Raw genomic sequence first — 12,931 nt, 5'->3', positions numbered from 1 at the left:
ACCCCTCTGAAGGTTGTTTTGTATTAATGGTCAGTCTTTGTTCTCTGAGAAATTATGTTGGAAGCAGCATACTTTCAAATTATTACCATAAGTATAATTTTAAGAATGAAAATGTTTATAGTATTTTCAGTTTTATTATAAAAATGCACATACAACAAAGATTGTCATTAAGTCATTTCTTGGCTCTGCTTGCATTCAGCACTTGTTCTTGAGCAGCTTTCTTTGCTTTTACCATCTCGACAAGTTCCTAGGAAGGGAGAAAGGAAGTTGTCAGAATTTAAAAACAGACATTTTAATCTAGTGTTTGGTATAAGACAGTACTAAGTATACCGATTTCACTGCCTGCCAGGGCCTAGAAAGTTTCTAAGGTTGCTCATTTATTCCTAATAATATTGGCCCCATAACTACTGGTGTTGAAATAAGCACTATATTATTAACCACTTAATAGACATAAAATGTGAGCTATATATAACCCACGTTAAATTTAAAATACAACAATCTATAAACTCTTAAGTCTGCAACCTTATATCGTTTCATGCAGTCCTTCTTTGTCCTGCCAGGCACTGCTTCTGCTATTTTTTCCCATCTTTCAGGTGTATTTACTGGGTATGTTTTCAAAGCTTGTTCCAAAAGCTTCTGTTCTTCTGTTGTCCAAGGGGTGAAGTCCGTATATGGACCTGTTTAAGAAAAATTTTTATTTGAAAACTGTCTTGTTCAGAACATGTTCCCAGACATGTCTTGTGGTCCACAAGTGTCCGCTAAGTGCCCATTTCAGTCTGGGATGTGTCATTTTGAAATAAACTTGTAGAGATGAGAGATACATATATCCCTCTGAGTGTTAAGAAGAGAAAAAACTTTAGATGACTCACATCCCAGAAAATAAAATCTCAAAGGCTTTTTAAAACACAAGAGTAAAGATCTGCCTTGTACTGTTTATCTCTTATAAATTAATGTAATATACCCACTAAACTGGAAAAAAGCCATATTTAAATTTATAGTACTGTTGGACTCTCGGGCTCAAAAACACAACCACAATTCATTGAGAGTTCTGATAAATCTACTTCCTTACAGGATAGGTAAAAGAGCTTCCTCACAGTTAAACTTCTGCTGGATAGAAACCCTGGAAACCATTTTTGTTTTACACTGAAGGAAACAAACCTAGCAAAATTAAGCCAAGTGCCCAAGGTACCAGTGCCGAAGAGGGCAAGGTGAGATTAGATTGTGTTGTAGTGTGGTGTTCTCTTCACCACATCTGCTAAAATCTTGGGAGCCAATGCTGAACATTTCCAGTAACTGCTATTGTGGTTTTTCAACTAAACCTTTAATATTTCAGAAAACATCTAAGATGTGTGTCAGAAACAAATGTATTTCTTAAGGATGTTAAGTATTACACAGTCCACTTGTGTAGGTAAAAGGAGAATGTTAAGTGGCAGAGAGCTGATTTGGTTAAGTCAATGGACTTCTGGCAATTTAGTTATTTCAGACTATGCAGTGACAACACAGACTTAATATTACCAGTACCCTGACTACTACTTGAAACTGCATCCTGTGAGATCTATCACAAAGTTAAGCCTAGAAACCAAAGTTCCTTCCCAATTAAAGAAGGAAAAAAAAAAAAAAAAAAAAACCAAAAAACCCCACTACCTATTCAAAACAAAGCAGAGAATTTGTATAATATTTGAAGGTACCTAAGGTACATAAGAAGCTTTTTTGAAGGTAACTTTTAAGTTCTAGGAAGTCTTGTTGAATTTCCTTATATTGGTTTAAAGCCCTGAATACCATAGATTTTATATCCTCTCTTGGAAAAAAGATGGAAGTGACATGGCAGTATTTCCTGCTGTTTTCCAGTTACTTCACAATACCAAAATAAATTAAATGTACTGTTGCAAAATTCCTATGAGAAATCACTATTCAAAAAATGGTGCCAGGTTGATGTTTAATGGTACAACTGAAGAGGAAGGAGCCTTCCCATTTCCATAAAAGAGGCAAAGATGCTAAAAGACAAAGGACTACTGTCAGTCACTCTTGCCTTCACAGGGTCACCTCTCCTCACAGCAGACTGGACAAGTATCAGGGCCTACTTCCCTCCAACATGGAAACAAGTCCCCTAAGAGCTGAGACTAGTGTGCTAATACCTGTTGTATGGTATTTTGTGGAGATAAAGGCACAGGAGAATAAACCCCTTTAGAAGTGTCCTTCAGGTGTTCTGAAACCCTGCCTTGTTACTTACCTTTATTAAAAGAACTGAAATAATGCCTAACTCAGCCAAACAAGTTACGCCTGATTTTTGCAAACAGTGATCTTCCTCCCCTATATAACACTGAGTCTCATATCTTTTAAGTTGAAATTTTGGGATAATAAACAAGATTAAGAAGATAGGTAAAACTGGGACTCTTAGAAGAAACAGCTTATCATGTATAGTCAAGTCTATTAATCCAAAAGCATCTTTCTGCGATTAGTTTAAGAAAGGACTGGTGGCTCACAGAACATCAAGTGAAAGAACTTCTTTCACATAAACTGCTTTCAAACTCATAGCAAGAAAAAAATTTGTATCACATCCCCAGACACAAAGACACACATGAACAAGAGTTTCATTACAGTATACCCACCTATATAATGGGTGTCACACTCACTAATTTTCTATTCAAGACACACTAAATTGACTTCATGACCCAGTGATGGGTCATGATTTGTAATATGAAAAGCACTGGTCTAGGGTAATCAAATTAGAACACCCAATATCAAACCCTAACAGGGTTTTTTTTTTTTTTTTTTTTTTTTTTTTGAGAGGCTTACTATGTTTCCCAGGCTCGTTTTGAACCCTAACAATTTTTAACTTTATTTTGAAATAATTTTAGAGGAGTAGAAAGAATTGTATACTCTGCCTGCATTCCCCAAATGTGAACATTTTCATGTTTGCTAATTCTTTTTCTCTATATGTACAGACATACTTTGCTCTGAACCATAAGTTACAGACATGATGCCTCTTTATTCCTACTTTGTTTTTCCTTAAACATAAGGACATTTTCTTATATAATTACAGTACATTTCTCAAAATCGAGCAATTATCCCGATAAAATACTATTCTTTTGTCCCAATAATATCCTCTAACACTGATTTGTAAAACCTGGTAAGAAAAACAAACACAGCCCCCTTCTCTAATGGCATCTGAAATGCAAGAACTGTAATTCTCCATTTTTAATGGTGAGGTGAAGTAAATCTTTGCCCTGGAAATGTTTGCTTACAGCTTCCAGTCTGCTAAACATTTTATTTCCCTATCATTCTGAACATAAACCCTAAGTCTTGTATATCCAAGCAGCACAGATACATGGCTAGCATTTTCTACTTTTAGAAAAGCAAAATTTACCTTCAAATCGTTCTGAAGGTGCTGCGTTGTCTGCTTGAGGTACCACTCCATGTTCTTTTTTAAACTTATCAAATGCCTTTTTATTTATGTCATCTTTTTGATGAGGGTCTGAGAAATGAAAAACTTTTAATACTTAACAGATCATCTCATTTAATCTTTCATTAAATTGCGTAAGTTATTTTAAAAATAGGTGTTTAAAGTAACAAATGGACTTCTCAAAACTCACCAAGTTTTTGGAGACTCTTTGCTTTGCCAATAACATCTTTGGCAGTTCTTTTGACTCCAGAGGAAGAATGTATGTTCATGTAATTAGCAATAACTTCCCATCTGATAGGATATATTATACCAATAATATAATTTAATAGTATTAAGGAAAAACAAAACAACAAATACCATTAGATTTTTACTGCAGAAAGGTTATAGTATAGAATGAGCTCAAATTGGTAGTCTAATGATGCTGCTACTATAAATTCCTGTTGCCTGGACTAGGGTTTTTGCTTTTCATATGTTTAACTCAACTATATAATCTTGGTTTTAAGTCCATACATCTTACATATTCTGTGTACAAATCAACATAAATAAAACCACTTATTTGTGTATACTGCCACTTTAACACATTTCTTCAGAAGATCAATCATTCTGAAAACAGCCTCAGTTTCATCTATAGAATTAGGGATGCTGGGTCCCTAGGGCTTTCTTGGGAGTTAAAATCAAGCTCCAGGCTTGAGGTGGGAAGAAACAAACAGCAAGACTGTAAAAGAAAAACTACAGAAAACCTAATCCCCAGCACAAGCCATGACAGAGTAGGCCAACATAAGTCAAGATTTGTCTCATGATCTTCAATTTCCTAAGAAGCTGAAGCATTTTGTCCTATGTGTATGTGCATGTGTACTGGTGTAATGGGTAAGACTGACAGCTTCAAAATGTACCTTTTTCACACTTCTGCTGTGGCACAGAATTTATCTCTGCAAGTTTCTGTGATAACAAGTGCTGCTATTTGGAGTCTGTCTACATTATCTCCAGGCTCCAGTGTGAGTTGAAGAAAAGTTTCATTAAAACCAGTACCTTGAATTTGTTCCAGCAGGGAACAGATTCACAGCTTTAATTAGTAATTGTAAATCATCTTCTGACCAATTTTTACTTCCATTTCCACCTCCACCAGCTGATTTTTCTGTGTTCTTAGATGCTTGTCGCATATGAGCCTCAGCTTCTTCTTTCTCTTTTCTGATTTGCTCATTTATTTCTTCTATCTGCACAAATATCATAAGTCAGGGACTTAAAAGTATATTGCTATTCTACACTCTCTTCCTGGCTAGGGCTTTGTGATCCTCAGCTCTTAATGTCATTCTCACTCTGACCCCATACTCCTCTCCAAGGCCAACCCAAAAACAAGCACCAGCTTTTCACTCTGGCTTCTCCTGCTCTGGCTTCCAGTCTGCATAGGTCTGCCTGAGGGACCAAGAACTGCCCACAGCCTGCCTGATCTTCCCAGTACTCACGTCACGTGTCTTCCATTAGCCTTGGACACTAATTGACAAGTCTGTGGTTCACTGAGTTATTCATCCACAAGGCCATTTCATACCTCTCTTTAAACTCATTCACCCTTTCTGCAGCACCCTTTCTGCAGACAATCTCATTTATTCTCTACAAAAGGTGAAGGCATAGCAAAATGGCCTGTTTTATTTTCAAGTTGTACCATTTACATTGTTCCTTCTAGTCTACCTTCAAACATGCACAAGTAAAAAAAGAAAACCTTTATTTGCCTTGTTGCTTCTGTCAGCTGCTATCTTAGAGTCATCTTTGGCTCATTTCTCCCCTTCAATTCCTTAGAACCAGTAAAGTCTCAATAATGCTAACTTTGAAAAGTTTTTTGATTCCCATCATTGCGTTCATAGTGTAGGTTCTTTTTATTTCTTTTTTTTTTTTTTTTGAGATGGAGTCTCACTCTGTTGCCCAGGCTGGAGTGCAGTGGTGTGATATCGGCTCACTGCAACCTCCGCCTCCCAGGTTCAAGTGATTCTCCTGCCTCAGCCTCCCAAGTAGCTGGGATTACAGGTGCCTGCCACCATGCCCAACTAATTTTTCTATTTTTAGTAGAGATGGGGTTTCCCCACGTTGGCCAGGCTACTCTTGAACTCCTGACCTCAGGGGATCTGCCTGCCTTGGCCTCCCAAAGTGCTGGGATTACAGGCATGAGCTACCATGCCCAGCTCATAATGCAGGTTCTTAAAGTAAGATTCTCACAACTAGTCACATCTATCTGATGCACCTTATCCACAAACGTCAGATTAGTAGTACAATGTTGAACCTTCTGTTAATCAAAGATTTGCAGTAATGGAAACTAGTCAACAAGGTATTAAAAACCTGATAACTGGTTCTACTTTTTCTAACTCTGTTTCCCACTCCTTTTCCCCATAATGTTCTACCTTTTCTTTTTTTTTTTTTTGGTCTGTTTTTTGAGACAAAGTCTCGCTCTGTTGCCCAGGCTGGAGTGCACCAATGTGATCATAGCTCACTGGAGCTGTGGCCTCCCAGGCTCAGGTAATCCTCTAACCTGAGCCTCCTGAGAAGCTGGGACATGACACCATGCCAGTTAATTTTTGTATTTTCAGTAGAGATTTTGTTCATGTTGCCCAGGCTGAACCATACTTCATACTTCTATTTCTATTTGATAGTTTGTGGTATTCTTCTGACCTTCACTTTAACTCTATCCTTCCTTTCAGGCTGGTTCAAACTCTACACCAAGCCTTCCCTGGCCACTAAACTTGTGGCCCTTCCTATCCTACACAACATTTACTATGGGCTCTCCATCTTTTGGTCCTTAAGGTTCTTCTCAGCCTAAGTCCTTTGTGGTGCAATAACATTAGGCATTTCTCCAAAAGAACCTAGGCACAGTGTTATATATAGTAGGTACTAATACTTGTTGAACTGAATTGAATTTCTGGGCCTGTTTTCTTATCTGTAAAATAAAAGGTATAGACTAGACAGAACAAAGATCTCTTTTGGTTCTAAATGTTATTACCCTATGAAAATACTCAAGGAATAATCAAAACAATTATTTTCTTCTAATGATGATTTTGCAAAAGCTATGATTGTGATAGATACCACAATTCAAACACTAAGCATGGTAAAAACCATACACATTAAATCCAACTTAAATCAACAACAGCACTTACTACATAAAACACAGGCTGGGCGTGGTGGCTCATGCCTATAATCCTTTGGGAGGCCGATGCAGATGAATCACCTGAGGTCAGGAGTTCGAGACCAGCCTGGCCAACACAGCGAAACCCTGTCTCTAGTAAAAATACAAAAATCAGCCGGGCATGGTGGCACACACCTGTAACCCCAGCTGCACTCCAGCCTGGATGACAGAGAGAGACCCCATCTCAAAAACAAAAAACAGGCTGGGCGTGGTGGCTCACACCTGTAATCCCAGCACTTTGAGAGGCTGACACAGGCGGATCATGAAGTCAAGAATTCAAGACCAGCCTGACCAACATGGTGAAACCCCGTCTCTACTAAAAATACAAAAATTAGCCGAGTGTGGTGGTGTGTGCCTGTAATCCCAGCTACTCAGGAGGCTGAGGCAGGAGAATCACTTGAACCCAGGAAGCGGAGGTTGTAGTGAGCTGAGATTGTGCCACTGCTCTCCAGCCTGGGCGACACAGCGAGTCTCAAAACAGAAAACAAACACACAACAACAAAAAAACAGTGGGCAACACAGAGAAATCAGATACTGCTTGTACTTGGTGACTTATATATTAGGTAAAGAAACAGGTAAAAGCAGAATTAAATGCTACATATAGGCAGGAGTGATGTGTTCTTCTATTACCTGTTTTTCCAAAGCAGCCTTTCCTACTTCTTTTGTGCATGATGTGAGTGTTTCATTCAAGCACTGTAAGCTAAAGAAAAAAAAAAAAAAAAAAAAAAAAGAAGAAATGAAACTTTATCCTAAGCTCAAGTGAAGACTTCAATAGCAGTTCCATAGGTATACCTTGCCAGTTCAAGCCGATCACAAAGTTTTTCCACTTCTTCCATCATTTTAACCCGCTCTGCCTCATTATCAGAAAAATGATTCCAGGTCTAAAAGCACAAACACAAAAATTATCTTATATCTACTCACACTCAAAAATACATCCATCAACATAATTACAAAGCATGAGCTCTCAGGAGTTCCTGATGTGAACATACATAATGGCCTTCTGCCCATCCCCAGCTGTACTTCCACGGTACCTCCCAGGGCTCTCCCTGATCACCTAGCAATAAAAGGCATTATATACCAAGTTGGAGGTACATACCAAGGAGAAGCACAACAGAAAAAAGAATGCCTAGGGATGTTATAAAAAGTCAGAATGATTCCTTAGAGAATCACTTAAGGATCAAGAAATTCTGTATGATGACTCAAAATCCCTTTGTTTGGCGGCCTGTTGCAATGTGTGCTAAACTGTAAAATCTGGAAATTTTAAATGTGAAATTAAAAAGATGACTGTGTGTGCTTAGGAACAAGAGGTATTAGCAAAAATTTCAATTAACTAAAGACTATGCTCGGAATGGAACAGCATGATGCACAAGAAGTAACTGGCGAGTACTTGCCATGCTTTAAGCTGCTGTTGAGACTTATGTCTCCCATTCCTCACTTCTCCTTGCTTCCTTAATCCATGCAATCTGCCTCTCACTAAGGTTCCAGTGCTTCTATTACTATTCACTCTTCCCTAGGCTTCCAAAAGCACTACTGATTTTCTTCCTACCTGCCTGGTCACTCCTTCTCAGGCTTCTTTTCCTCTATCAGTACCTTATGTACTGGTGTTTTGCCAGAGTCCCAGCCTCCACTCTCCTCACTCTATACCCTCTCCCAGGGTGATCTTCTATATCTGCAGAGTTTCTAGTGCTATCAAGATGTGGAAGAGTCTGTGATAATCCTGTTCTTGAACTTACACAATCATGTGCCGAGTTATCTCCATTTGAGTGTCCCAACAAGCTCAACACACCCTAAACTGAAATCATTTTTGCCAAGTCTTTTCCTCCTCCTTTGTTTTCTACTTCCCTGAATGCTACCAGCGTCATCCATCCAGTATTCCGTGCAATAAACCAAGGCATATAAAGATCTCACTCCTCCTGTTACCTCCAACACACAATCAATCCCAACAGGCAATAGCCTAGTCTACTTCCTGAATCTCTCTCCCTTTCATCTACCTTTTTCCATCCCTATCATCTCTGAGTTCAGGCCACAATACTCTCTCACCTGGATTGTGGCAAAAGACTCCTAAATTAGTCTCTCTGCCTCTAGTCTTCTCAGCACCCTGACCAAAACCAACTCAGGATCGGAGTAAGCTCTTTAGCAAGACGTATAAAGCCCTTTAAGACCAGGCTCCTCCTTACCTCCTCAGGTGCCCCTGGTTCATTAAATCTCATTTCTCTGGATCTCTGCATTCTCAATACTCCATCTGTCTTATCCTTAATCCTGTGTACATACTGCTTCACCTGGCTAAATCCTACTAGATGCAGAATGCCTTCCTTGACTACCTTTTTGGTACCTTCTCATCCTAATACCTACCTTGAAGTGTTAGAATAGCTTGTTTACTTTTCATCACTAATCAGTAGACTCCTTGAAAGAACTGTGCAATCATTACATTCACATCAATTACAACTGCTTGGTACATAGTAAATGCTCATCAGATACGGATTTACGATAATCTGATGAGTATTTACTCTGAATGAATAAATTATGTGAGAAAGGAGCAAGAAAACAAAGTTTCCAAATGTCAGGACTTTTATTTATGCATAATCTCTAAGAACTATTCAAGCTTTATTTCCTGATTGGCCTTTTAAGGTTCTTGCTGAATGTGCCAAGCACTACATGTGAATTATCTCATTTAATCTTCACAACTCTGTGACTAGGTATCATTTCAACTATAGAAGAGGTGAGGAAAGTGAGGCACAAAAGTGTTGAGGTAATCTCCTGAGGGTCCCACAGCTAGTAAGAGGTAAGCAGAGAATAGCCTCAAACCCAGGTGGCTTGCCCTGAGCCCATGCCCTTTACCACTTTGATAACACTGCATCCTTCTGAAAACAATCTTCTATACAGTGGAATCTGAGAAAAATATATATGTTTTCAAATTTGGATTTTCTTTTTCCTTATTAAAATGCCTAAAGAAACAAGTGCTTGTATTTTTATTAAGCCTCTTTCAATGTCAGCTGATGGGGCAAGTTAATTTCAATTGTATTATTATCTGAAGATTTAGGATAGCATATATTAGACCATACATGTCTACAGCCTTCTAGATAGTCACATAAAAGATAATTTTTCTATACATATTACACATTTACATACTTGCTAGATTCAACTACAATGGACAATGGTATAGTACACAATATTCTTTGTGTGGCAATCTCTATTATAGCTTGGAATTCCACCAATTTATTCATTCAATGTTGTTTAGTAAGGAACAGTACTGTCCTGTGACTTTACCAGCTTAAAATATAAGAATTAGCTCTTGGTCAAAATTATACTTAAAAACTTTCGGGGTTTTTGGTAAATACTTTCTAGTGGAAACTGTATTTGAATGAAAACTGCCAGTACTCACTCAAATGATACCATTTTAGTAAAATTGAAAGCTTTTAGAACTTTAAAAACAAGTTAAAACTTTTAAAAAAACTTTCTAAGCTAAAAATTAATTTTACACCAATAGGAAGCAACAACCTAAAACCAAATTGTGGCACCTTCTCAGAAAAATGATCTGGTTTCTCCAACAAATCAGTGGCAATGGTGTGAGGTGGGGAGAAGTGGTGATACAGAGGTGTTACAGAACTAGAGGGTCTTAAGAACAACCAGGAGACACAACAACTGAAGTATTTATATTGTATTGACCTTATTTGGGTCCTAATTTGAATATACCAACTATAAAAAGACATTGCTGAGGCTGGGTGTGGTGGATCATGCCTGTAATCCCAGCACTTTGGGAGGTCGAGGTGGGTGGATCATGGGGTCAGGAGTTTTACACCAGCCTGGCCAATACGGTGAAACCCTGTCTTGACTAAAAATACAAAAATTGGCCGGGAATGGTGGCAGGTGCCTGTAGTCTCAGCTACTCAGGAGGCTGAGGCAGAAGAATCGCTTGAACCCGGGAGGCAGAGCTTGCAGTGACCTGAGCTCACGCTATTGCACTCCAGTCTGGGTGACAGAGCAAGACTCCATCTCAAAAAAAAAAAAAAAAAAAGACATGGCTGAGATAACTGAAGATATGAATATAGACACAGTTTCAGAATATATATATATATATTTTTTGAGACAGAGTCTTGCTCTGTCGCCCAGGCTGGAGTGCAGTGGCATGATGTCTGCTCACTGCAAGCTCCGCCTCCCGTGTTCACGCCTTTCTCCTGCCTCAGCCTCCCGAGTAGCTGGGACTACAGGTGCCTGCCACCATGCCCAGCTAATTTTTTGGATTTTTAGTAGAGACGGGTTTTCACTATGTTAGCCAGGATGGTCTCGATTTCCTGACCTTGTGATCCACTAACCTCGGCCTCCCAAAGTGCTGGGACAGTTTCAGAATATTAACTTTTTTTTTGGTTTGATAATGGTAAGATGATTATGTTTAGAAAAAAACTATCAGGGTTGAAAACTGAAATATGTAAGGTGAAATTTAGAAAAAGTTAAAAACACACTGAGATAAAATTAAACCTGTTTAGTTGTAGTTGTCTGTTCGTTTGTTTTTTTTGAGAAGGAGTCTAACTCTGTCTCCCAGGCGGGAGTGCAGTGGCGCAATCTCGGCTCACTGCAATTTCCGCCTCCGGGTTCAGGCAGTTCTCCTGCCTCAGCCTCCCGAGTAGCTGGGACTACAGGCACATGCCATTGGGCCTGACTAATTTTTGTATTTTTAGTGGGGATGGGGTTTCACCATGTTGGCCAGACTGGTCTTAAACAACTGACCTCAAGTGATCTGCTCGCCTTGGCCTCCCAAAGTGCTGGGGTTACAGGCATGAGCCACCACGACCAGACTCGTTTAGTTATAATTGCATAGTAAAGAAAAGAAATACATTTATGCTTGGACAAGTGCAGTGGCTCATGCCTATAATCCTAGCATTTTGGGAGTCCAAGGTGGGTGGATCACTTGAGGCCAAGAGTTCGAGACCAGCCTGGCCAACATGACGAAACCCCTCTCTACTAAAAATACAAAAATTAGCTGGGAGTGGTGCTGTGCACCTGTAATCCCAGCTACTTGGGTGGCCAAGGCATGAGAATGGCTTGAACTGGGGAGGTGGAGGTTGCAGTGAGCCGAGATGGCACCACTGCACTCCAGCCTGGGTGACTGAGACTCTGCCTCAACAACAACAACAACAACAACAACTAACAACAACAACAACTTAATTAAAAATTGTTCTTTTGGCTGGGCGCAGGTGGCTCACGCCTGTAATCCCAACACTTTGGGAGGCTGAGATGGGTGGATCACGAGGTTAGGAGTTCAAGACCAGCCTGGCCAACACAGTGAAACCCCGTCTCAACTAAAAATACAAAAAATTAGCTGGGCATGGTGGCGGGTGCCTGTAATCCCATCTACTCAGGGGGCCGAAGCAGGAGAGTTGCTTGAACCCAGGAGGCGGAGGTTGCAGTGAGCCGAAATCATGCCATTGCACTCCAGCCAGGTGACAGTGCGAGACGCCATCTCAAATAAATAAATAAATAAAAATATTTTTTTTTTCAAGAAATATTTTGGTCAGGCGCAGTGGCTCATGCCTGTAGTCCCAGCACTTTGGGAGGCTGAGGTGGGGAGATCGCTTGAGGTCAGCAGTACGAGACCAGCTTGGCCAACATAGCGAAACCCTGTCTCTACTAAAAATACAAAAAATTAGCTGGGCGTGGTGGCACACGCCTGTAATCCCAGCTACTTGGAAGCTGAGGTGGGAGAATTGCTGGAACCTCGGAAGGGGAGGTTGCAGTGAGCCAAGATCACGCCACTGCATTCCAGTCTGGGCAACAGAGTAAGACTCCGTCTAAAAAAAAAAACGAAAAAGAGAACTGTTTTTTGATTAATCAGCAACTTGATTTACTTGTGCCTAGTGTTTGTTCAGTCTGACATACCTTGCATGAGTTTCGAAGTTTTTGCCTTTCCTTCTTAATGGCTTTTTTCTGGAGATCTTTTTCCTTCTTTGCCAACAATGCTTGCTGTCTAACTTCCTCCTCTTCTTTCTCCTTAGCTAACCGAGCAGCTTCTAATTCAGCTTGCCTTTGCTTTAAAAAAAGGGAGTAAAATCATTTTAATAAAGTAAAATTCCTAAATGCTTTATATTTTTTAAAATTTAAACTTTTAATAAATTATATTAGGAAAAAAGGCAACATAAACTTATTGAAAACTGAAGGATGAACTGGGAAAGGCAGCTGGTAAAGATCCATAGACATTTATTAGAAAATGTAAAATTAACATTAGAAATAAACATAATATTAAAGGAACGTATGACACCCTTTTTTTGCTCAATAAAAATTTGCTGGTAAGGAAGATCTCTCTCAATTATACCAACTTGTCATGATTCATTCACAGTAGCACCCAATTCTCTGCTTTCAAATTA

At 39.4% G+C, this 12,931-nt stretch overlaps 1 protein-coding gene across 3 annotated transcripts in view; it reads right to left on the bottom strand.

Annotated features, from left to right (window-relative positions):
* Positions 1–114: 114 nt before the first annotated feature.
* LOC105475349 (DnaJ heat shock protein family (Hsp40) member C2) overlaps positions 115–12,931 on the bottom strand; it is a 33,725-nt gene continuing 20,908 nt past the window's right edge. For all 3 annotated transcript variants that reach the window (XM_011730530.3, XM_071094733.1, XM_071094734.1), the window contains 8 exons: positions 12,447–12,596; positions 7,365–7,453; positions 7,203–7,272; positions 4,433–4,617; positions 3,594–3,694; positions 3,368–3,475; positions 523–677; positions 115–247 (listed from right to left, as the gene is read on the bottom strand). In XM_011730530.3, coding sequence (XP_011728832.1) covers positions 173–247; positions 523–677; positions 3,368–3,475; positions 3,594–3,694; positions 4,433–4,617; positions 7,203–7,272; positions 7,365–7,453; positions 12,447–12,596 — 933 coding nt within the window. In that variant the 3' untranslated portion in view covers positions 115–172. The remainder of the gene's footprint in view (positions 248–522; positions 678–3,367; positions 3,476–3,593; positions 3,695–4,432; positions 4,618–7,202; positions 7,273–7,364; positions 7,454–12,446; positions 12,597–12,931) is intronic.

This window comes from Macaca nemestrina, chromosome 4 (assembly GCF_043159975.1).
Source record: "Macaca nemestrina isolate mMacNem1 chromosome 4, mMacNem.hap1, whole genome shotgun sequence".
In the NCBI taxonomy this organism is placed as follows: Eukaryota; Metazoa; Chordata; class Mammalia; order Primates; family Cercopithecidae; genus Macaca; species Macaca nemestrina.
Note: the sequence above shows the minus strand (reverse complement) of the source record. Positions and strands in the feature narration are given on the sequence as shown.